This window comes from Orcinus orca, chromosome 2, assembly GCF_937001465.1.
Source record: "Orcinus orca chromosome 2, mOrcOrc1.1, whole genome shotgun sequence".
Lineage (NCBI taxonomy): Eukaryota > Metazoa > Chordata > Mammalia > Artiodactyla > Delphinidae > Orcinus > Orcinus orca.
The window spans coordinates 140,120,897-140,146,689 of NC_064560.1; the positions used below are offsets into that span (position 1 = coordinate 140,120,897).

General features: G+C 38.4%; 1 protein-coding gene across 1 annotated transcript in view; it reads right to left on the minus strand.

Moving 5' to 3' along the window:
• The window catches only part of SLC25A21 (solute carrier family 25 member 21), a 534,325-nt gene that overhangs the window by 502,335 nt on the left and 6,197 nt on the right, over window positions 1-25,793 (minus strand). The window contains exon 2 of the mRNA XM_004269980.3: window positions 14,116-14,469. Coding sequence (XP_004270028.1) covers window positions 14,116-14,185 — 70 coding nt within the window. The 5' untranslated portion in view covers window positions 14,186-14,469. The remainder of the gene's footprint in view (window positions 1-14,115; window positions 14,470-25,793) is intronic.

Sequence of the window (25,793 nt, forward strand, 5' to 3'; positions counted from 1 at the left end):
TGGCAGTTCTTGAGGGAACATGGGACAAGCAGAAAGACTGACTGGAAGAAAACACAACTAACACACAGGGCTTTGAGTTTGAGAAAATAAACCAACATCCAAATAGTAAACAACTCAACAATCAGTCTACCCTTGTTATAATCATTCCTGAGAAACCAGGTATTGGGAAGCAACAGGTCTACACCCACGCACAGTCAAGATCCAGACACACATCCATTCGCAGAATCAATCGGACTTACAGTATTTAGGATTAAAATCCCTCCAAGATTGACTCCTACTTAGAACAATCAGGGCAGGAAAAATAAGCTTCTTTAGATTTTCTTTTTCTTCCTTTGCAGCTGTTAGGAATAAAATGGAATAGTGCAACTTAAGCAGTACGTGGTTCCTGGGGTAATGTCTCACTTTGGTGGCAGGAGAGCAGCAATGATTCTCCTCAGCATCAATGACATGTACTGGGCCTGGCGGGAACTGGACCAACTCCTTCAGGTCATTTAGGAGGCAATATATGCTCTAGTGTCTCCATGAAAGGTTTAGAATATTTCAAATTAATTAACATTCAAAATTGAAAATCAAAATAAATGTGACATTCATTCATCTATTCATTCAACAAATGTTTATTGAGTACCTCTCCTGTACCAAGTTTTGTTTTAGGCCCTAGGGATATAGCAGGATACCAAACAGTCCAAGATTCTTATCCTCAGGGAGCTTTTTGTCTACTGAGAGAAATAAGAACATGTTTTAGTATCTGTCATTGTTCTACATCAAGCTTATTTAATGATTAGTATTATGAATTCTTACATTTAAATAAACATGTCAATGTTACAGATCAATAAAATATAAAAACTAGGATTTTTCTTTTAATTTAATATATGGCTATTTTTCCAGCTATACAATGTTAATAAAGTATATATTAAAAGTATGATTTCCCTCATGTTCATTCAAATGCAAGAATACATAAGTTCATATAGACTGCACAAATCATAACAAAAATGCAGACATTTTCCAATGCAGAAATAATTAATTCCCTAACAACCTATACATACTAATGACCACCACAACCCTCATTTTCTCCAACCTTGATGCTTCCTATATTACAGTTCTTTGGTTTGTACTTCCCCTTTGGTCCTCCTCTGCTGTCTGACTCTTCAAAATCCATCCATCCATCCATTTATTCATTGCACAAATATGTCCAGAAACAACTGGAGTGAGAACCTCTAGAACCCATTTGCCCTTGTCCCTTAAGACCAGAGTTTCTCAGAGGTTCAAAGAGACCTGAGATCTTCTGGTTTTTTTGAGACTCTCAATTTCCTCTATTAAAAAGTAAAGAAGTGCCAGAAGTTTAAATTTACAAGGTCATCTGTGAATGCGAAGCCGCATTCAAAGGGCCCTCCTTATCCTGCTGGCACCCTTTCCCTCTTGGCTGCTGGCACATTTCCGTCTCATTGCTAAGGAGATGCCACCAGGCTATCTCCACATATAAATGTCTCACCCTCACTCCCCATTGCTTACAGCCCTTGAACCCTCCAGGGAAGCTAACCTCATAAGGGCACAGGATCCTATACTTGGTCTTAAGAGTCCTAAATGTCCTGGAAGTTCAGGGCTCCTATTAGTGATATTTCACACTTAATACAGGTTAAGAAAAAGATTTTTGCGGCTCACCTACAAATTTCATAACATTGGTCTAGAAGGAAATGCACCCTGATTGCAAAAACTTAACCTAAAACTACAAATTTTTGGAACAGGAGCTACACATTTAAGGTATTACATGAAACTCTATATTTTCTCAAACATGATAACTGCATTCCTCTTTTTTTCTTATATGTCTGTCTTATATGTTATTCTATACATGGTAACTGTCTTTTTTTTAAATTTTAACTTGCCCACAAAAAAAACTTGTCATCCATTTATAACTTATGTAAATAATGGAAAGTAACAGACTTCCTTTTTGAGTTTACAATATAAAATATTTCTGTGTATAGCTGCACATAAGCAGCAACTGTGTATCTTACATTGATTAGATGTCAAATATCCCATTATAGAAAGCAAATCATACTGTTTAGCATAGGACCATTTTCATTTAGACACCTTTGATCAAAAAATAAAAGTCTTATTTTCAGTGCTGTTCTGAGAAACTATCACTCCTACAAGGAACATTCCCTCACCACTGGCAAAACAAGGTGCTACGAAAAAATTCAAAGTACTTGGCTTCTAAACTAAAAGGTCTTTTCTTTACCTCTGCCACACTGAGGGCTGGTTAGGCAGGGGCACAAAAGCAAAATAGGTCTCAGCAGAACTATATTGCTTTGCGGCAAATGCAATTTAAATAAAAATAGACTTACTGAGTGGCTACTACATTCTAAGCACTGTGCTGGGCCTAGAGATACAAAATAAATAAGACTTGTTCTCCACCTAAAAGGGGCTCACTCTTTGCAAGATTTAAAAAACAAGAAATAGGGTCTTCCCTGGTGGCGCAGTGGTTGAGAGTCCGCCTGCTGATGCAGGGGACGCAGGTTCGTGCCCCGGTCCAGGAAGATCCCACATGCCCCGGTCCGGGAAGATCCCACATGCCGCGGAGCAGATCCTCAGGTGATTGAGCCATGGCCGCTGAGCCTGCGCGTCCGTAGCCTGTGCTCCGCAACGGGAGAGGCCACAACAGTGAGAGGCCCGCGTACCGCAAAAATAAAATAAAATTAAATTAAATTAAAAAATAAAAAACAAGAGATAGATCCAGTATAAACATGTTTAGTGCAATGAAAACTGCTCAATCAAAAAAAAAATCGCTAGAATCTTTGGTACTTCTAATATTCATCTTCTTTATTTTTTTCCTAAAATTTCATAACTGTATACATTTCTCATTAAAAAATAATTTGTTTAATTTAGTAATCATTTTAGAAATAGCTTAAAAGACATGGGAAAGTTATACTGCCATCTCGTGGTTAAAGGTTCATTTACAGCAAAAAGGACTTACTGGTATTTCCCATTAACTCCACAACACACTGTACAAAATTAATCTAAAGAAAGATAATTTCCTGTTTGGAAGTTATGTTTAAGAAAAATATAGGGGCTTCCCTGGTGGCGCAGTAGTTAAGAATCCGCCTGCCAATGCAGGGGACACGGGTTAAAGCCCTAGTCTGGAAAGATCCCACATGCCGCGGAGCAGCTAAACCCACGTGTCATAACTACTGAGCCTGTGCTCTAGAGTCTGCGAGCCACAAGTACTGAGCCTGCGTGCCTAGAGCCTGTGCTTCGCAACAAGAGAAGCCACCGCAATGAGAAGCCCGTGCACCGCAACAAAGAGTAGCCCCCGCTCACCACAGCTAGAGAAAGTCCGCACACAGCAATGAAGAACCAGTGCAGCCAAAAAATAAATAAATAAAAGTTTTAAATTAAAAAAAAAACTATATTCTTCATACATCTCTCTCACTTTCTCATGTTAAATGCCACTAGATTAAAACAAGAAACGGCGTTTTGAGTGGCAGCCTCAGATAGATAAATAAAAAGAACTATGCATTTGGCACTCTAGATCCTGTTCACAGAAGCTTATCATTTACTTTTAGTGTAACACACACTCTAACCCTGAGAATTTAAAGAAACAAAATTATGGAATCTAGGAGTTCTGTTTTCACAAGGTAATCTCCAAGACCTACAAGCAACTAATATGACATTTATGTTAAGCTTATCAACAACTAAATCGAGGACCCTAAATTCAAAAGCACCACATTATGGCAATAGATGGAAGCACTACTTTCTTCTACCCCTCTTATATATAGCAACCTACTTTTCCATATATAGCTAAGAACTATAATTCAATGGAAAAATTAATTCTGAAAGTACAGTCCTCTACATTTTAAGTGTGTAATCCTCTATAATCTATGTAAGGCACCTGTTCCAAATGTTTTACAATGGTGGAATCTAATTAAAAGTCTAGACACTTCTACATCTAACTCTGTCATCAGAAAGCTTTTCCTTTTTTTTTTTTTTTTTTGAGCAAATCACCAAAATTATAGGAAGACAGCACCATCTATAGGTCTGCCCAAGTACAGAATGAAGTTCTTAGATGTTACTGCCCACTGTGATACAGTAGCTAACCAAATATACTAACCTAGAAGAAAGTTCCAGAATAACCCTGTTCATTCTGAAATCTCTCCAAAGCATTTTACTCTATCTCTACAACCATTCTCCAAAATAATGATTGTAATAATAACAACAACAGCCACAGGAACAAGAACTAAAACCAAAGTTTCACATAGTTGCATTATTCTGATTTGGGTAGACTTGATGATTCATAAATATAGGTCACTTTTCAAGAAATATTAGGACATTGGCATGTCTTCTCTCTCTCTCACATACACACACAATGTAAAACTTTTGGGTCACAATTCTATTTTAGGTGTCATTCAATCCTATTGAAACATATATTTCATTATTCTTTCTCCAAAGTTATATCTTCTCCCTACAATAGTCCATTCTAGTTTTTACAGACATTCAACTAAATTCACCCTTGCGTCTAACCTAAAGCTACCAGACTCATACAAATTAAAAGGCTCAAGACAAATCAATTTTTATGCAACTTAAATGTCCTCCTTTGTCACAGATTAGCTTGTCCAGTCGGCTGAGTCATTCCAGTGCCTTACCTAATTGTATAAGTGTTCGATGAACAATCACCTGAGGACTGAGGCTCAGCTTGTTCATAATCAATTGCCTGTAGGGGCTGGCAGAAAAGATGTAGCCCTGTAGATGCTGACAGAGCCTCCTGCTGGGTAATATGGAGAATTTCATACCAGTGCTGTGGCTGGCACTTAAAGATCTGGCAAAAACAAGAAATGGCCAGTTGCATCAAGGGTAGACCCTGTTTGTTCATCAGTACTCAAGTTCCCAGAGCAGCTACAATATTTAACCCAACTAGAAAAAAAAGAGGTCTTACAAGGGTGGTACTCTGTATGGGGGCTGCTAACCTGATACATCATTCTGCATACAAGGCAAGGTGGGGTAGTGGGTAAGAGTAAAGCTTTGAAAGCAAAGAGAACAGAGTTTGAGCCCATGCTCTGTCACTGGCCTCAAGCAAGTTACTTAATTTCTCTAAGCTTCCCTTTCTTCATCCTCAAGAAATTACAAATTAATATTGATGATATAAGCAAAGTAAGGTGCTTTACACATAGTAGTCATTCAATAAGTGTTAGCACTTAAGATTTATCTTATCATTTCCTGTTGTCTTATTGTAATTATTGACTAAATAATTAGGTAGGATCCACCCAACCCAAACAAACACCCAGAGAAGTTCATTTGCAACTTCTTAAGATAACAAAAAGAATGAATGAGAAAAACTGAACTCAAAATAAGGATGAGCACAGCTATGTAACAAAGAGAAACTGGTATCTGAGGATCTAACATCAGTTTCAAAATTTACCTCCGAAATATTTTTTAAAATCATTAGAATCCACATGACTCTTGATTTCCACATAATTTTTACTGTATAATTTAGAAATTCAAGTCTTTGGGGCACAGAAAAGTTGGAAATATAGATCGGGGAGTTACCTGCACGTGGATAATACTGAAGCCAGAGAGCACAGAGATAGCAGAGTGGGGATGGGTAGAGAACTTGGAACCCTGCAGAACATCAATTTTTAAGGAAAGGGAAAGAAGAACCAGCAAAGAAGACAGTAAAAGAGTGATCATACATGGAGAAGGGGGTGAAAATCAACAGCAGAGACAACTTTAAATAGAAAAATTGGTTACAGATGTGAAATTCCACCAAGATTAGGTAAAATTAGGAATGAAAACCAGTAGTTAACAGTTTCAGCAAAAAGGTAAAGGCAGATATGCCAATTAGAGTAGGTTGAAAACTGAGTGAGGAACTTTTCACAAAGGTTGACAATGAAAGGAAGAGAAACACAGGACCATAGCTTGAGATATGGACTGTGAATTTGAGAAACATGATATGAAGAGAAAAATAAAATGAACTGCCTGTTGTGGGTTGAATTGTATCCACCACAAAATATATGTACAAGTTCTAACCCCTGGTACCTGAGAATGTGACCTTATTTGGAAATAGGGTCTTTGCAAACATAATCAATTTAAGATGAGGTCATACCAGACTGGAGTGGGCCCTAATCCAATGAGCAGTGTTCTTATAAGAAGAGGGAAATTTGGATACAGACACAGAGGCAAATAGGGAGAGAAAGCCGTGATAACAGCCAAAGAACACAAGGATTGTGGGCAACTGCCAGAGCTAGGTGAGAAGCATACAAAAGATTTGGAAGGAACCAGCCCAGCCCACACTTTGATTTCAGACTTCTAACTTCCAGAACTGTGAGACAATGAATTCCTGTTGTTTTATGCCACCCAGTTTGTGGTACATTGTTCAGAGAGCCCTAACAAACTAATAAACAGGGACTGTCAATAACATTCAAAAGATACAGACCTACTAGAATATTTACAAGGTGACAGAACTACCATATGACCCAGCAATCCCACTCCTGGGCATATACCCAGAGAAATCCATCATTCAAAAAGACACACTCACTGAAATGTTCATTGTAGCACTATTTAAAACAGCCAGGACATGGAAGCAATCTAAATGTCCATCAACAGAGGAATGGATAAAGAAGATGTGATACATATATGCAATGGAATATTACTCAGCCATAAAAAGGAACAAAACTGGGTCATTTGTAGAGACGTGGATGGACCTAGAGACTGTAATACAGAGTGAAGTAAGTCAGAAAGAGAAAAACAAATTATCGTATATTAATGCATATATGTGGAATCTAGAAAAATAGTATAGATGATCTTATAGGCAAAGCAGAAATAGAGACACAGACGTAGAGAACAAACATATGGATACCAAGGGGGAAAGGTGGGGGTGGGATGAATTGGGAGACTGGGATTGACATATATACACTATTGATACTATATATAAAATAGATAACTAATGAGAACTTACTGTACAGCACAGGGAACTCTACTCAATGCTCTGTGGTGACTAACTGGGAAGGAAATCCAAAAAAGAGGGGATATATGTATACGTATAGCTGATTCACTTTGCTGTACAGTAGAAATTAATACAACATTGTAAAGGAACTATACTCGAATAAAATTTTTTTAAAAAATAATATTTACAAGGTGTATAAACCATGATCACATCAAAGTATGGAAATAATTGACACAAACATAATAATTTAAAAGCAAAAGGAAAAGAAAATTGGTAAGAAAAATAGTTAAAGTCTGGAACAATTATAAAGAATCCTGTAGAAGTCCCTTAACCTGGTTTCATTCATTGTCATTTTAAGATACCACATATGTAAATCATAAAGATGTTTGAAAATGATTGGTGCATCTCTTTTCAGTTTGGGGTCCTGGAACGAAAGATGATACATAAATCTTAAAAGTGATCATGGGCCTCTCACTCAGAAGGTGGCAGAGATTACAGACTTGAATGTTTTCATGTCATTTCTTAAATGATTACAATAAAATAAAACACTGTTGAAGGAAAATATTGTTGCAAGTATCCGTTGTCTGATGACTAGAACCCCAGAGTACTTTTCTTTCTTCAGAGTAGGACCCTAAGAATAATATTCTGTGGGTTGGGTTTCTGATATTTATTCATTAGTACAGTCAACAAACATTTCTGAGCACCTATTGTACTATACCTAAAATACCAGATTCTCAATGGTCTGAGATGTTGTAGTCAAGACAGTGGTGGGGCACAGGGCCAGAGAGTAGGGAAGTGAGGAAGGGCTGGTTTAACAAGGTTCCTAAAATGTGTAAAAGTTGTTTTATGTTCTTATATCAGTTGAATCATGTGCCCACATACTATACTTACACTTTTAAAACATGTTTCAGTGAAGGACAGTAAAATAAATCCTTTGACATGTACTTATTTAATTCATAGTTTATTTGTTCTTAAATTCATATTTTTGAGAACTAGATTTTCTTTGAGAGAGACAAGACTATATTTCAATTAAAACACATCCTTTAAAGGTATTTCATAATTAATTTGATCAATAGAGTTGCTTCCTCCTATGGGGTTGAAATAAGGGGAATTTTTCCTCCCCAATTACCCAGATGATGGGTTCCAGCCTCCCTTTGATGTGTCATAAAGGCTCACCTGTTTCACTACAACCTGCTATTCATTATCAAACAAATGCAGTTTGCCAAATCCTGAATTTCCAAAGGTGCCATTTATCTAAATCACGTGCGTGTCCCCTTTGCACGCATTCTGAAAAAGAATTTTCCTTGGGCCTCCCTGGTGGCGCAGTGGTTGAGAGTCCCCCGCCGATGCAGGGGACACGGGTTCGTGCCCCGGTCCGGGAAGATCCCACATGCCGCGGAGCGTCTGGGCCCGTGAGCCATGGCCGCTGGGCCTGCGCGTCTGGAGCCTGTGCTCCGCAGCGGGAGAGGCCACAACAGTGAGAGGCCCGCGTACCGCAAAAAAAAAAAATTATCCTATACCTTTTTAGTGACCTTTTTAGGTTGAAAGCCTTGGACTCTATCCCATCAATATAATGTACATTTTACATGTACTCTCAATAGTTAATCTCCCAGCAGCCTATCCATTAATCACAGGTTTTCCTCCTCCAGAAAGTCACTTCACTTTCTCATTTGATCCCTTGAAGATGATTAATGAGATAAACTATACAAAGTAATTGAACTGCGTTTAGTGCAAAACTGGAAAACTTATTTTCAGGATACTTTGACTAAACAATTTGACTAAGACATCTCCAGCCAGATGTACAAAATAAAAACAGCGATTGAAGATGTGGTAGGGTGTTTGCCTACAAGATACGGGGGATTAGGATGGGGCTGGAGAGGAAGAAACAACGGCCTGGAAATTTTGGGAAATAAATCAGTGTCCTGCCAGCATGGTGATCATGTATAAGACAGATGGAAAAGAAATGCCCTAAGAAGAATTCTGAGTGGAACTTGCAGACGTCAAGGAATATGAGTGCAAGATTTTGGGAGGCAGGAGGAGGAGGGTCCTAGTGATGCCACTGTGGAGAAAATTTAGCGTGGACAGGGCCTAGGTGTGCCCTCGGGAGGGAGCCTGACAGGCCTGGGCAAAAGCAGGGTCTCTCAGGGGGTCAAGGGGACGTCGTCAGAGACCCAGGGAGATTTCTGAAGTTGAGTGCCAGAGCCCTATGAGAACTTGGGGAGAATACCCATTTGCGCAGGCCTAAGAGGCTCCTACACGACATGGGAAATAAGAAGCCCATGAGCTTTGGAAACACATGGAAGAGCCCAAATTGGTCATTAGGGAGAATGGGAGGGTCTGAGGTGGAGCCATGCTCCTGGCTAAAGAAAGAGATGTGCATAAAAGGGAAACCTCTGAGAGCCAGAGCCAGAGCCCCACTGAGAGCAGACAACAGAATGATGTGGGACCTGGGGGATGCTAAGGCCCAGGGACCTTGGGAGCTCTAGCAAGCTTGGGGGAATTCTGTCAGTGTTGCTGTCAGGTTTGCTGCCAATCCATTTAGTGTCTTTTCAAGAAGCAGAAAAAGGTTTCCCTTCTCCCCAAGGTGGACTCATCTCTGCTCTAGGATACATAGATTATGAATCAGTGCATGGACTAGATTTCAGCTCCCACTTGCTCAAGTGGCCAGAGCCCTTTTTCAGTCCACAAACTGCCCAAATGTACACAGAGGTGCTAAATGGATTGAGAATTTCCTTTTCACTAAATGCAAACCTTGTGCCCACACATGGAATTATTTGGAGAGAGCAAGATACTATTATGCAAAAAGACCGTAAGGATTGTATTTGTAGATAAAGGTTGTTTTAAGGGATGTAAACTAATAAAAGATAGAGAGATGGTAAAGGATAGTAGACTTGATCTCTCCAACTTCTAAAAATATCTGCCAATGGGAATAATATTTTCCTAGTCCCTCTTGTAGCCTGTTCCTATAGAAATGATTGCATGCTTGTGCAACCACAGGCAAGTTCATTAGACCCTCTGGGTATCAGTTTCTTCATCCTGGAGGTGTGGTGAGGATTTAAAATGTTGATACATGTAAAGCTTAGAACTGGGTATGGAACTTAGTACTTACTCCATAAATGTTAGTTATTTTTATTACTTGTATCATTCAGTGTTAATGAGAATGTTAAAGCTGGTGTGTCTGTAGAGGCGATCTGGGAGCATTTATGCAGAAAATGGTTTTCAAGTCAGGCCTTGAAAATGGGCATGGTTTCAAAAGGTAGAGAAAATTAGGGGAAGACAGTCTAGGCATTGGGAATAAAGGTGGAAAGGCACAGGCAACATTCGAGTGTAGTGAGCAGATCTATTGAGCAGCAACCGAATGGAATGTATGGCAGAGGACAGGAAAATAAGTCTGAAAGCTAAATTGAGGGCATGCAGTTAAGGAGAACAGAATTCATTCTTCTCTCTCTGGTCACAAATGAAAGCCAAGAAAGATTTAACTTGCAACCTTCTGCAATCTGGCTCCCACTCTATGGAATCTCTTTTCTCAAAGGTCTTCTAATTCAGTGCTTCTAAAACTTGAAAGTACAAACCAGTGACTTGGGGACCTTCCTAAAATGCAGGTTCTGATATGGAAGGTCTAGAGTAAGCTTAGCCTGAGATCCTATGTTCTTAACAAGCTTCCAGGCGCTACCATGCCCCTCCCTGCTGCTCATCCATGGACCAACTTTGAGTACTAATCCAATGGCCTCTTCTCCATCTCATCCTTACCCCCTCTGCAGTATTAGGCCTTGTTGATCTTCCTGATGCTCTCATCATTGGCTTCTACTTACTCACCTGAATTTTATGCTATTACTTGAAGCTAAGAATGCAGACTAGGAGCCTGCTCTATAAAACTCCAGTACATATTGTCTTCTCTTGAGCACAGCTTTCATCATATAAAACAAAGCTGCCATTGATAACAATATCTATATATAATAGCTATAGCTACAAACTCAAGGTCAGTCTTTAGATGTGTATTGTCCAAGCAACTATCAGTGCATCATTTGGTCTCTTAAATGCAAATATTACAAACCACCTTTTAACAAAAGACACATGTATATCACTATAAAAGACACCAACTGCCCATCTTCTTTGGAAAATAATCTCCCCCGAGACCCTCACCCCTCCCTGTGGGCACTGGCTACAACTGATTGGTGCAGAGGTGGGCCCCTGACCAATACTGGTTTATTTTGAGTCCTTCCTCAGCATTTTACACTGGGACTGAAAAAAAATCAAGTTAGTCTCTTGTTTTCTTTACAGAAGTCAAGAGCATGTAAGCTCAGGAGCTATTAGGGACAACATTCTGACACATGAACTGAAGAGCAGAAAACAGCAGTCATCTGTGAGAAAGAAAACTGATCATCAGATACCAGAAAGGAACAGGGAAATGTCTCCAAAGCTTGGCACCCTGACATCCTTGCTCATCTCCACAGAGACCATGTAGGCAAGGCTTGACCACAGTCTGACCTGAGTCTTAGCAGAATGCCCTGTGATTTCTTCCAACATAAGGGAAGATAAACAGCCTAGTGAGGAGCTGTTGGGAGGCTGTTTCTCCCGTTATCCTGTGGAAGACTGACACAAGGCCATTTCTCATCCATCTCCCTAGTTTCAGTTCAGCACAAGACTTTCCACCTCATTCCCACTTAGGGTAAAGCTGCAGACTTCATCGTAAGTCTATAAAACTCCTCAACAACAGAATGACCCATCACTCTTACCATCTGTCATCTGGCTTCTTCAGTTCTGTGTTGTCTACAGAACAAGGGGCACAGGGAACCGACACCACAATGACTTGCTTTTGCTGTCTGTGTAAGTAATTAACTGTCTGAATCCATTTGGTCATGTTTACTCCTCACTGGGCAAATCTATAGAAGTATGACAAGCCATTCTAATGGCTATAGAAGTATTACTTGGGACCCAGTTATTAGCCACCACCTTGCTGCCTTGGAAATGCTTAACCATTTGGCCAAGGGAAGAAGTAAGAAATGGCAAGAGCTCACTTCCTGAGATCCCCTCAGTGCTCCGGCTCCTGATTATAGTCAGTTCTCAGGAATGCATTTCAGACTTTGAATTCCATGAGATACCCTAGTATTTCTCCAGTAAACCTCTCCAGCTTCTTTTTTTTTTTTTACCCTTAAGAAAGCTAGAATGTATTTTTTACTACTTTTTATTGGAGTATAGTTACTTTACAATGTTGTGTTAGCTTCTGCTGTACAGTCATAGAAAGTATTTCTAACCTTTACCATCGAAAGGTCATATAATACATACACACACTGGTGTTGCATTTGATGACAATATCAGTAATCAGAACTTCAGTGTTAGCAATTCAAGTGTATTTTGTTTTTATTAAAATTCTGCCTCTCGTATATTAATTTATTTTTGGCCCTTGACGTAGTATATGTAACATGATTAGCCTGTCTTATAAAAGCCCAATAAATATAAAGTTTTATGAAAATGTTATTGGCCAAGTGGGGAAAAAAATGACTCTTTTTCACTATGATGAAAGTATAAATTACTCTCATCATTTATCAATTGTAACTTCATAGTACTAAATATGTAAGTCAACTATGCTATGTTTAATTTATCTTATAAATGTACTGATTTTCATTCAAATTAGTTACAATTGTAAGAACATGATGGAAAAACACATTATATTTATGCCAAATATGTATCATCCAACAAAACAGTGTAAGTAGGATTAGAGTTTGATCTACTTTTAACATCCCTTGAGTTTAGCTGTGCCTAATACCCAGAATGATCATCCAAGCCAATATACAGATACTGATGAATCACTAGTCATAGGTTAGGATGTTCATCAATTAGCTTCATTTCCCTACTGGACCAGCTGAGTTTTATTTGATCAGGGTCATGGACTCTGAATCAAGCCAAGTCAGGGACAGCTGGCAGAGTCTTGGACATTGTGGAAATTTGACCAAAATGGTGTATAAATTGGTGCAAATTCATCATCACTACTGGGAAACAACTAAAAAAGTAGAAAGTGGGGTCACTGACATCATAACAACAAATAGACATAGCACAATTACATATAAGAAATGAATGCCTTGATTGCCATATTAATGAGATGTCATCTTTAGGAAAGTTTAGAGATTGTTAAGTGATATATCTGGCTGCTTGTGGTACTCCTAGATGCAAGGAGTTTGTGACATGATGATAACTAGTCATAATTTGTCCAAATTTGTTTGAGAATAAAATTTACTAGTCAAAGTTAAACATTAGACATCTAGTCATCTTAATATGATTTACTAGTGTTACCATAATAATTTATTAAGAGAATAGTTACATTTATAAAAATGTTTTATGGTGATGAGTGAATTATAGTAATTAGTTTATATATTCATAATAAAAAATGCATCACAGTATGTAAGATTAAATTTCCAATCAACTCATAATTTATATTTTAAAATATCTTTAAAATACGTTCACATAACATAATCCCGTGGGTAACTTTCTCTAGCCACTTAGTCATTATTTCCATGATTAGTTATAACAGATTTCTTCCTAAAGGTTTTTTCCCCCACAGCATAACTCTCCATAAATTAATGTGAACCTATCATATCAAAGGTGTTTACATGTGTTAATATATTCATTTAATTTTAATATGCTTACTAAGGCACGAATAGCTGCAAGCAAGCTAGCATTGCATGCAATAAGAAAACCTGTGGAGTCCTGAGGTAACATACTTTAACGAGGGAGGTAGGAATTACATAAGATCTGAGTTAGCCGGGGAAAGAAGAGGCTACAACTGATAGCACAACTAAGTCAACTAAGTCTGACGCCAACTGGATCATTTCAAATAAAATAGCCAGCCAAGCAAAAAGGTCTCCTCCAAGTCGCAGGCCTTGGGGCTGCCTGCCTTGCCTTACAGGCTAGGAACACAGAAGGTGGGGAACCCGAGAGCGGCCAGCGCGGACGCCGCGGCGACTTGACCTGGGACACGGGACACCCGACACCCGACACCCGCCGCCCGCCGCCCGCTCCCGGCCTCCTTTGCTCGCGCGCTCCGCGGGCTCGGGCTCGGCAGGCTCTGCCCCGGGAGCGCGGAAGGCAGAGGAAAAAGGCAAAACTTCGGTGGGGAGACTTGTCTGAGAAACGTTTTCGGAACACGCGAAGGGAAAAACGACTAGCCCCCGGCGGGGCGGCCTTACCAGCGGAACCACCGGCCAGGATCTGCTGAGAAGCCTCGTTCACGAAGCCGACAGCGGGCTTGGCCGACATCTTCGCAAGCCAGACGACCACTGCTTGGGCTGAGATGCGTGGGCGAGCTCGCCAGCCTGAATGCCGGCCTGCAGAGCCTCTCCTGAGCGAGAGTGCCGGGGCTGGGTTAGTCCTTGGGCCAAGTGGCTCCCTGTGGGGCGGCAATCCGGCTACTGCTCGGAGGCGGCGGGCGGTTTGGGCCACAGACTCAACGCGTGATCTCCGGCGGGTCGGGACCTGCTTGTTGCGCTGCTTCAGGTGCTCCTTCTCGACCCCGCTTTGCTCCCTGGGCTCCGGGAGGGACCCTGAAGGAGAAAAGACCCGCGGATGGAATTGGGTTGGTCGACCGCCGCAGGTCGGTTTGGTCTCCTAGATTGGCGCCCACGGGTTTCCCTATCAGGAGCCTTCTGCAGAGTTTGTCCAGCTGGCTGCTCTGCCTCTGATAACGCAAGTAAAAAAGTGATCCTGGCCTAGAACTCCAGCGGCAGGGTCCAGGCGACCCTTGCCCTCTGGAAAGCCAGAGCACAGTGCAGTTCTAAAGAAGGGACAGGTGAATAAATTCCTTGGAGTTAGCTGTCCCGAAATTGTGGGCTATAGCAACTAAGTCAAAATAAATCCAATTTACAGGTATCTTACAATTGAGCTACTGTATATAGTACTTTTCTAAGAAATGGTTTTGGCTTAAGGCAATATATCTCATACCTCATCAACTTGAGTTTTATTTACTGAAAGACCAAAAAAAGGAAGGCCTTATTACAAATAAGTCTCTTCTATCTATTCCCCACGTCCGTGGGCATCAGCGTAATGTGTGCGTTTGTAAGAAAAGTAAATTCATGTTCCAGCCCTGACCTACTGAATCATAATCTCTGGATATAGGGCTCAGAAACCTGTGTTTTAATAAGTTCTCCAGTGGTTGTTATGAATGTTAAAGTTTGCGAACCACTGACCCAAATAATCAAGGAACATTAAGTAACTACTAATATATTCTCTGTAAAACGTTTACTTATTCATACTAGCCCTTTAGGATAGTTAGCAAAACAAAAATACTAGTTTATACTATTTTTAAACCACAAGTTGCAAAAACTCTGTAGGAGGGACACAAGGTTCTCAAATTTTAGAAAAATACCTGCCACACCCCTAACAGGCAGGAAATGATAGGAGTAAACGGGAGAATGAGACGCTTTAGAACCCTTATTGTCATATTTCTTAAACACAGTATTTAATACTAAACATATTCAGTGTGAACCATATAAAATTGCCATTTTTGAAGGCAATTATATCAGCGATATGTAATAAGGTTCAACTTAATATATATGATTTCCAATTAAATGTACAAAATACAATAATTGGTTTTATACTTTGTTTTAATTTCTTAGGCTGAGCTATTAAAAGCTGGTAATGATAATCTGACTGGCAAAATTATTTAAAGTGAGGAATTGGAGAGACTTGCTACTTATGTGATCAGGTACGCAAAAACAGATTTTCTCATATTTGATTAAAATTACTAAGTTTGAAATGTTTACCAAGAAATAGTTTCAAGAAATTTTTGCTATTTAGATATAGTAAAAGCTTTTGAGCTATGTTTCAGTCTTTTACTAATTAAATATGAGGTCTTGAGTACAATATAAAATCACTTATTCATTCAAAAAATACTAGAACCTATTATATACTAAGCACTAAAATCAGAATTTCAGAGCTCATAGAAAATGTTTCCCTAATTTTCCACCGAAGAAACTAAGTTTCCAAAGATCACACCATAAGTTAATGGTATAGCCAGGATTCCCTCTTCTAATAGCCGTGGGATTATAGATTTAAATATTAACCACAGGCCAAATTACATTCGGTCACACTGAAACCTAAAATAATTAAATGCTACCAAAATTAATTTCATTTACTCATATGTAAGTAGAGAATTTTTTAAAGTTAAAGAAATTTGTTGGATTATTAAATACTATTAAACCCCAAGGCACACACTGAACCAAATTCTACATTCATTCATTGAGAGTTTACTGAGTGTCAGCATTAAGAGCTGGCAATGTAACAGTTAAAATCCCCCCTTGGAGCATATAATCTAATGGAAGAGATCATACCATGTTGCAATGTCCGTAAATTTTTGCCTTCCCTAGATTATTTCAGGAAATACAATAATACTTCCAGGTCAAGATTTAAAGACAGCCTTTTGACATCATCCATTATTTCCATGAATATCTTTTTTTTCCATAAATATCTTAATCTCTGAATTTTTTTTTTTTCTGGTACGCGGGCCTCTCACTGTCGTGGCCTCTCCCGTTGCAGAGCACAGTCTCCGGACGCGCAGGCTCAGTGGCCATGGCTAACGGGCCCAGCCGCTCCGCGGCATGTGGGATGCTCCTGGACCGGGGCACGAACCTGTGTCCCCTGCATCGGCAGGCGGACTCTCAACCACTGAGCCACCAGGGAAGCCCCCAATCTCTGAATATCTTAACCTGAGGAGGTGGGTGCAAGTTTGTGGTCTCACTAAGACCTCAATCTCTCAGGATCCCTACAGATTCAGTCAGAAGTCTCTCCCAGACATCTTTCCAAATACGCTGTTAGAAAATTGCTACCTCTTTTTAACCTCTCTGCACTAGAACAGATTTCTTTGAGTTAAAAAAAGCAAGGCCTGATATTACAGATAGTCTAGTCCTCAATCTCCAGATTAGATGAGGAGATAGGGCCTAGGTATAAGAACATTCTGGAGTTTGGGAGTCAGCCATTGTCAATCCACAGTCAACAAGTACACACTGTGCTAAGAGCTCTGATTATGGGGCATAGCTCTTATCTGCAGCCAAATTTGCCCATGGCCAGTATTGGAATGCTGGGAGGTTTAACACTGGGAGAAGTAAAATTTACTTGAGCTACTAGTTCAGATTCCTTAGACACAATCCATCACATTACTCTTTCTATTATTATTTTACATAATGCTGTAATGTCCTGATATTAGAGCAAAACTGCTAAAGTATCAAGCTTATATTTTTTAATTATTGATTTACTGTATTTAGCTGATCTTGGTTGAGAACTACATAATTAAATTATTGATTTATCAGTTTGCAAAGTGACTAGAAACTAAACCTTTGAGAACCTTAAAATACTTACTGAACTTAAGTATCTGACAATTTCTTTAATGTCTTTTTGGAATAAAGTTTTTGTATTGGGCCACTGGATCAGCTACTGTTCAAGACCAAAATAATAGTGACTTAAACAAGATGGAACTTTATTTCCCCCTCATGTAATGACACAATTGTAAGCCACAAATAAAGCTCGGGCCAGCAGAGAGGAAGGAAGGTAAGAAGGGTAAAGAAAGCCCTGGAAATTACATAAATCTCATTGGTTAGAACTTGGCCACTAGGGCTAAACCTAGGTACAAGGGAGGTGGGAAAGGTAGTATTTTGCCGGGTGACAATGTGTCCATAAAAAATATATATACCATTATGGAAAAAGGGAAAAACATATTGGGAAACAACTAGCAGTGTCAACCACGGTTTGGGAAAAGGTTTAGGAAGAAAGAGCTGTACTTTAAAATTATAGTATTTGCTCATTTTCAAAGATTTTGTTTTCCTCAAGTCTAAAGTTTATCTTCATCAGTTTCTAACTGGAAAATGCTATATAATCCCATGGTACTCAATGTACTATAACTGGGAGTCACATTTTAAAATACCATTCCCTGAAAGATACATAGCCATTGTAGGCTAGAGACTCTCTTCTTTAGAAGTCAAAACACACTCTCTAGGGCTTCCCTGGTGGTGCAGTGGTTAAGAATCTGCCTGCCAATGCAGGGGACATGGGTTTGAGCCCTGGTCCAGGAAGATCCCACATGCCGCAGAGCAACTAAGCCCGTGCACCACAACTACTAAGCCTGTGCTCTAGAGCCTGCGAGCCACAACTACTGAGCCCACATGCCACAACTACTGAAGCCCACGTGCCTAGAGCCCATGCTTCACAACAAGAGAAGCCACCACAATGAGAAGCCCGCGCACCGCATCGAAGAGGGGCCCCCACTCGCCACAACTAGAGAAAGCCCGCATGCAGCAACGAAGACGCAACACAGCCAAAAATAAATAAATAATTTTTTTAAAAAAATGATTATTCACTAAAACATTTTTAAAAAAACACTATCTGTATACACACAGACACACAAATGCAGAATTTAGCATACATGGAGCCCATCCATGGAATACGGTGGGAAGTTGGGAAGAGTTGCCTGTGGATACCAGATTAAGAAATCTTGACCAATAGAAGAGATTATAACTCTTGAACTATTCAAAAGACCTATTATTCTAGAATATTCTTATGCAGAAGTATTAGAAGTATTAAAGAAATGCTGTTTGCAAATGAAAGACTCTTATGTGCTTTAAAATCTGCGGGTCTGAGTATCACTGCTCTAAGCTCTCAGTGATTTATAACTTACAGATACCAAGGCATCATATCATTTAGGACAGATCTTAGGTTCTGATGCATTAGATTATCCTATCACCTAACAGAGCACTTCTAAGTTCCAAGGGACTTTAACTGGGCAGTATGGACAAAATAATTACTTGGGAAGCTTTTTTCAATATATTATTGTGATATAAGAACAACACTTAGAGGCCATTTATATTACAGAGTTCTGTTATTTGAGATGTAACTGTGAATCTAGGAGTTAAGGCCTCTGAGCTGTCAACATGCAGAAATCCACGCACTTTCCTCCTAGGAGCTTCCCAGGTTCACTTGGAACTAATTTTAGACCCAATTCTAAAAAGGTTGATAGGGTGGATATCTAATATCTTGGTTCACAGCAGATTAGAAAAACCAAACTAAGAGAATAGGGCAGGGACCTTCCTGGTGGCAAAGTGGTTAAGACTCCGCGCTCCCAATGCGGGGGCCCAGGTTCGATCCCAGTCAGGGAGTTAGATCCCACATGCATGCCACAACTAAGGAGCCAGTGAGCCGCAACTAAGGAGCCCATCTGCCGCAACTAAGGAGCACACCTGCCACAACTAAGAAGCACGCCTGCCACAACCAAGACCCGGTGCAACCAAATAAATAAAATAAATAAATATTTTAAAAAGAGAATAGGGCAGAGGGAAATCAGAGATTATAGAAAAGTGAAGAGCAATCTGCAACCTTCAGGCCATTTTCAGCCTGCCTTGCAAATTGTAATAACTACAATATTCATGTAATGCTTACTTATGCAAGGCACTAGGCTAAGAATTTCATCACCCATTATCTCATTCATAATATCATAGAGATATTCTTATTCTCATCTTACAAATGAGGAAATTCTGGCACAGAGGTTAAGTAACTTTTGCCTGAAGTCACACTGAATATTTGAGATATTATTTGAACCTAAGTATATATAATTTAGGAGGCCTATTTCTGAATCACTAGCTATATTGTTTTTATGGTCTAATCTTTATTTCAGCTTTTCTACCCATACAGAAAAGATGTACAATTATTCAGAGTAAATAGCTTGTGGTAAAGTCAAAGGACTTTCATAAACAATGACTTGATAATATGTATCAGGAACTTTATACACCTGAAGTTAGAAAAATACTAACTTCAGTGCCATAAATTTTATTATGTGTAAATAGTGTGAATTTTCTATTTATCAAGTCAGGGTTTCTAGACGACAGCACCATTGACATTGTGGGCCAGATAATTCTTTGTTATAGGAGGGTGTCCTGTTTAATGCAGGATATTTAGCAGCATCCCTAGTCTCTACCCACTAGCTGCCAGTAGCAACTCCTTCCCCATTTGTGACAACCAAAAATGTCTCCAGACATAGCCAGATGTCCCCTGCAGGGCAAAAATGCCCTTAGTTGAGAATCACTGGTTTAAGTAAAAGAACTAATATAATAGTGAAGCCTATTTTAACCTATTCCAATCATGGAATGACAGATCTGGAAGAGACTTTAATCGATTTCTTATTTGACAGTTCAGGAGATTGAGATGTGAAGAGATTGAGGGCCTTGGCTAAATTACCAAACTATTTAGGGGAAGAGTTGGGTGGGAAAGCCTGACATTTCCTGACTTCAGAACTGATAATCTAGGCATTGATGTCTGGGATATTTCCCATAAATTGAATTGAATATTGTGGTTACAGTAGCCAGAGTGATCCTTTTAAAGCATATTTCAGATATTAGTCACCTGTTCTAAACCATCCAGTGGTTTCCTGTCATCCTTAGAATAGAATCCAATGTCTTAGCCATAGCCCAAAAGATCCTATGTAATTTGGCTTAGGGCTACCTCCTCAGACTCTTTTCCTAATCCTTTTCTCTTTCACCCTGCTCTTTCCACACTGATTTTGGGGGGCATTCCTTTGAACATTCCCAAGCATGCTCCCCCTCTTTGCATTTTGCTTTTCCTTATGCCAGGAAGGTTCTTTTCCTAGACATTCCCATGACTTGCTTCTTCACTTCTTTCAGGCCATCAACACAAATATTACTTTGACAGGCAGGCTTTACCTGTGTAAAATTGTACTTCTCCTTAATCTTTTCACACTTTATCTAGCCTGATTTATTTTTCTTCATTACAATTTTCAACACCTAGATATATTCGTATTTTTTGTTTATTCTTAGTCTTTTCCTCCTTCTGAATGTAAAGTCCATGAAAAAGTGACTGTAATACTGCCTGGCACATAGTAGGCATGTAATAAATATTAATTCAGTGTATGAATCATAGTCATGCCAGAAGAACACCTCATACCCTTTAAGTAATCACTCCTCATTTACCCCTTTCCCAGCTTCTGGCAACCACTGATATACTTTCTGTCTCTATGGATTGGCCTATTCTGAATGTTTCATATAAAAGTTTCATATAAAAATCATACAATATGTAAACATTCATGTCTGACTTCTTTCACTTAGCACCATATTTTAGAAATGCATCCAAGTTGTAGGATGTATCAGTACTCTATTCCTTTTTATGACTGAATAATATTCCATTGTATGTTGCTTATTTTGTTTATCCATTCATTTGTTGATAGACATTTGGATTGTTTCCACCTTTAGGCTATTATGAATAATGCTGCTATAAACATTTGTGTACAAGTCTCATTTCTCTTAGGTATATACATAGGAGTGGAATTACTGGAACTACCAACTGTTTTCCACAGTGGCTTTACCATTTTACACTTCCACAGCAATTTACAAAGCTTCCTGTGCCTCTGCATTCCTCCTCAAACTTGTTATTTTCCATTTAAAAGAAAATTATAGCCATCACTGTTGGTTTGAGGATGTGAAGTGGTATCACATTGTGGCTTTGATTTGCATTTCCTCAGTGACCAATGAAGTTAGCCATCTTTTTCATGTGCTTGTTGGCCATTTGTATATCTTCTTTGGAAAAATGCCTATTAAAGCCCATTCATTGCTCATTTTTTAACTGGGTTGTTTGTCTTTTTGCTATTGAGCTGTAAGAGTTCTTTGTACATTCTGGATATTAAACTCTATCAGATATATGATTTGCAAATGTTTCTTCCATTCTTTATTTTCTTGATAATGTCCTTTGATGCACAAGTTTTTAATTTTCATGAAATCCAAAAGCTGAATAGTCTATTCTTTTCCCACTGAATGGCCCTGGGACTCTTGTCGAAGATCAATTGGCCATAGATACTTGAGTTTCTTTCTGGGCTCTCTCGTTGATCAATATGTCTATCCTTATGCCTGTACCTCACTATTTTGTTTAATATAGCTTTGAAAACTTTGAAATCAGAACATGTAAGTTTTCCAGCTTTTCTTTTTCAATATTGTCTTGACTATTTGGGGGCCCTTGCAATTCCATATGAACTTGAGGATCAGCTTGTTGATTTATGCAAGAAAGGCCACTGGAATTTTGATAGGGATTGGACTGAAGCTGCAGGTCACTTTGCACAGTAGTACCATCTTAACAATATTAAGTCTTCTAATCTATGAATATGGACTGCCTTTCCATTTAATTATCTTTAATTTCTTTCAACTTGCTTTGTAGTTTTTAGTACACAAACCTTTCACTTCCTTGGTTAAATTTATTACTAGGTATTTTATTACTTTGGATGCTGTAGTAAGTGAATTTTTAAAAATTTCCTTTTGGATAATTCATTGCTGGTATATGGAAACACAACTGATTTTTGTATATTGATCTTGTAACCTGTAACTCTGCTGAATTCATGTATTAATTTTTTTTGTGGATTCTTTGTGATTTTTTTCTACATAGAATCATTTCCTTTGCAAATAGGGATAGTTTTACTTCTCTTCCAGTTTGGAGGCCTTTTATTTCTTTCTTGAATAATTGCTCTCTCTAGGACTTCCAGTACAATGCTGAATAGCAGTGATGAAATTAGGTGTTCTTGTCTTGTTCCTGACATTAAACATGTTACCTGTGGATATTTCATAAATGCTTTTTATCATATTAAGGAAGTTTCCTTCTATTCCTATTTTGCTCAGTGTTTTAACATGAAAGGAGGTTGAATTTTGTCAAATGCTTTTTCTACATCTATTGAGATAATCATGTAGGTATTTTTCCTTTGTTACATTAATATGATGTACTACATGGATTGATTCTATTATGTCAAAACACCTTTTTATTCCTCAAAAGTGAGATAAATCTCACTTGTTCATGGAGTGTAATCCTTTTAATGTGCTTTTGAATTTGGTTTGCTAGTATATTTGCATTGTAAGGGATATTGGTCTGTAGTTTTCTTGTGATATCTTTTTCTAGCTTTGGTAGCAGGGAAATGCTGGTCTCATAGAATGTATTAGGAAGTATTTCCTCCTATTTTTTGAAAAAGTTTGAGGAGAATCAATGTTAATTCTTTAAATGTTTGGTAGAATTCATCTGTGAAGCCATCTGGTCTTGAACTTGTTTTTATTGGAATGGTTTTAATTACTGATTCAATCTCTTTACTTGTAGGTCTGTTGAGATTTTCTATTCTAGAGTAAGTTTGGGTAGTGTGTATTTTGAGGAATGTCTCCGTTTCATCTAAATTATTTAATTTTTTGGCACACAACTGTACATAATATTCTCTTATAATTCTTTCAACTCCTGTAAGGCCAGTAGTAATGTTCCCACTTTCAGTTCTCATTTTATTAACATCTTCTCTCTTTTTTCTTAGTCAATATAGCTAAAGTTTTGAAAATTCTAAAACATTTTTGAAGAACCAACTTTTGGTTTAGCTAATTTTATTTTTTCCCCTATTCTCTATTTCATTCATCTCAGCTGTAATCTTATTTCTTTCCTTCTGCTGGTTGTTTTCTCCATTTTGTAATTCCTTAAAGTGTAAAAGTTAAGCTATTGATTTGAGATGTCTTCTTTTTTAATATAGTCATCTACAGCTATGAATTTCTCTCTGAGCACTGCTTTTGTTGCATCCCATAACCTTGGTATGTTGTGTTTTCATTTTCATGTTTCTCAAGTTATTGATATGGGTTGAATTGTGTCCTCTAAAAAAGATGAGTTGAAGTTCTAATCCCCAGTACCTCAGAATATGACCTATTTGGAAATAGGGTATTTACAGAGTAATCAAATTAAAATGAGGTCATTAGGGTGACCCTAGTCCAATATGATGTATCCTTATAAAAAGGGGAAATTTAGACACAGGCAGACATGCACAGAGGGAAGACTATGTGAAGAGACATGGAAAATGCCACTTAATTACAGCTGTCTGTAGTATGTTTTGAATTCAGGAAGTATGAGGCCTCCACTTTGTTCTTCTTTCTCAAGACTGCTTCAGCTATTCAGAGGGTTTTGTGGCTCCATATGAATTTTAGGATTTTTTTCTACTTCTGTACAAAATGCCATTGAGATTCTGATAGGGATTGCACTGAATCTGTAGATCACTTTGGGTAGTATGGACATTTTAAAAATATTGTCTTCCAGTTTACAAGCATGAATGTCTTTCCATTTATTTGTACCTTCTTTGATTTCTTTTAAAAATGTTTTATAGTTTTCACTGTACAAGTCTTTCACTTCCTTACCTAAGTTTATTGCTAATTATTTTATCCTTTTTCATGCTATAGTAAGTGCAATCATTTTCTTAATTTCCTTTTCAGGTTGGTCACTGTTAGTGTATAGAAACATAACTGATTTCTGTGCATTGATTTTTATATCCTAAAACCTTGCTGAAATTGTTTATTAGCTGTAGTAGCTTCATTGTGGAACCTTTAGGATTTTCAAAGTATAAAATAATATCATCTGCAAAGAGCGCTAATTTTACTTCTTTATTTCCAATTTGGATGTCTTTTATTAGTTTTTCTTGCCTGATTGATCTGACTAGGAATCCCTGTTTTATGTTGAATAGTAATGGTGAGAGTGGGCATCCTTGCCTTGTTCCTGATATTAGGGGAAAAGCTTTCAGACTTTCACCACTGAGCATGATGTTTGCTATAGGCTTTTTATTATGTTGAGATAGTTTCCTTCTATTCTTAATTTTGTTGAGTCTTTTTTTAAAAAAAATACTAATTAATTAATTTTGGCTGCGCTGGGTCTTAGTTGTGGCATGCGGGATCTTCATTACAGCATGTGGGATCTTTAGTTGTGGCATGCGGACTTCTTAGTGGCAGCATGCAGGCTTCTTTTTTGGGGCATGTGGGCTTCTTAGTTGGGGCATGTGGGCTTCTTAGTTGCAGCATGCGGAATTCTTAGTTGCAGCATGCGGACTCTTAGTTGTGGCATGCATGTGGGATCTAGTTCCCTGACCAGGGATCAAACCTGGGCCCCCTGCATTGGGAGCATGGAGTTTTACCCTCTGGAACATGAGGAAAGTCCCTGTTTCATGAAAGAGTGTTGAGTTTTGTCAAATTCTTTCTGTTTCAATTGAGATGGTTATGTGGTTTTTGTCCTTTGTTTTGTTAATGTAGTATATTATATTGATTGATTTCTGTATGTTGAAAAATCCTTGCATTCCAGGTAAAAATCCACTTGGTGATGGTAGATAATCATTTTAATGTGCTGTTGGATTCAATTTGGGAGTATTCTGTTGAGGATTTTTTCATCATTGTTCATCAGGGATGTTGGTCTGTAGTTTTCTCTTTTTGTGTCTTTGTCTGGTTTTGGTATCAAAGTATGCTGGCCTCATAGGATGAGTTTGAAAGTGTGCTTTCCTCTTCAATTCTTTGGAAGTCTGAGGAGGATTGGTGTTAATTCTTAAATGTTTAGTAGAATTCTCCAGTGAAGCCATCTGGTCTAGAACTTTTCTTTGTTGGGAGGTTTTTGATTACTGCTTCAATCTTCTTACTAGTTATAGGTCTGTTCAGATTTTTTTATTTCTTCATAATTCAATCTGGGTAGGTTGTGTGTTTCTAGGAATTTGTCAGCTTCTTCTAGGTTATACATTTTGTTGGCATATAATCGTTTCTGGTTGTCTCTTGTGGTCCTTTTAAATTCTGTGACATCAATGATAATGTCTCCTATTTCATTTCTAATTTAATTATGAGTCTTTTTTTTTCTTAGCCTACGTAAGGGCTTATCAATTTTGTTGATCTTTAAAAAAATCAACTTTGGCTTCGTTGATTTTTTAAATTGTTTTTCTATTCTATTTTATTTATCTCTGCTCTAATCTTTATTATTTCTGCCCTTCTTTCAATTTTGGGTTTCCTTTGGTCTCCTTTTCCTAGTTCCTTGAGGTCTAAAGTTAGGTTGTTGACTTGAGATCTTTTTT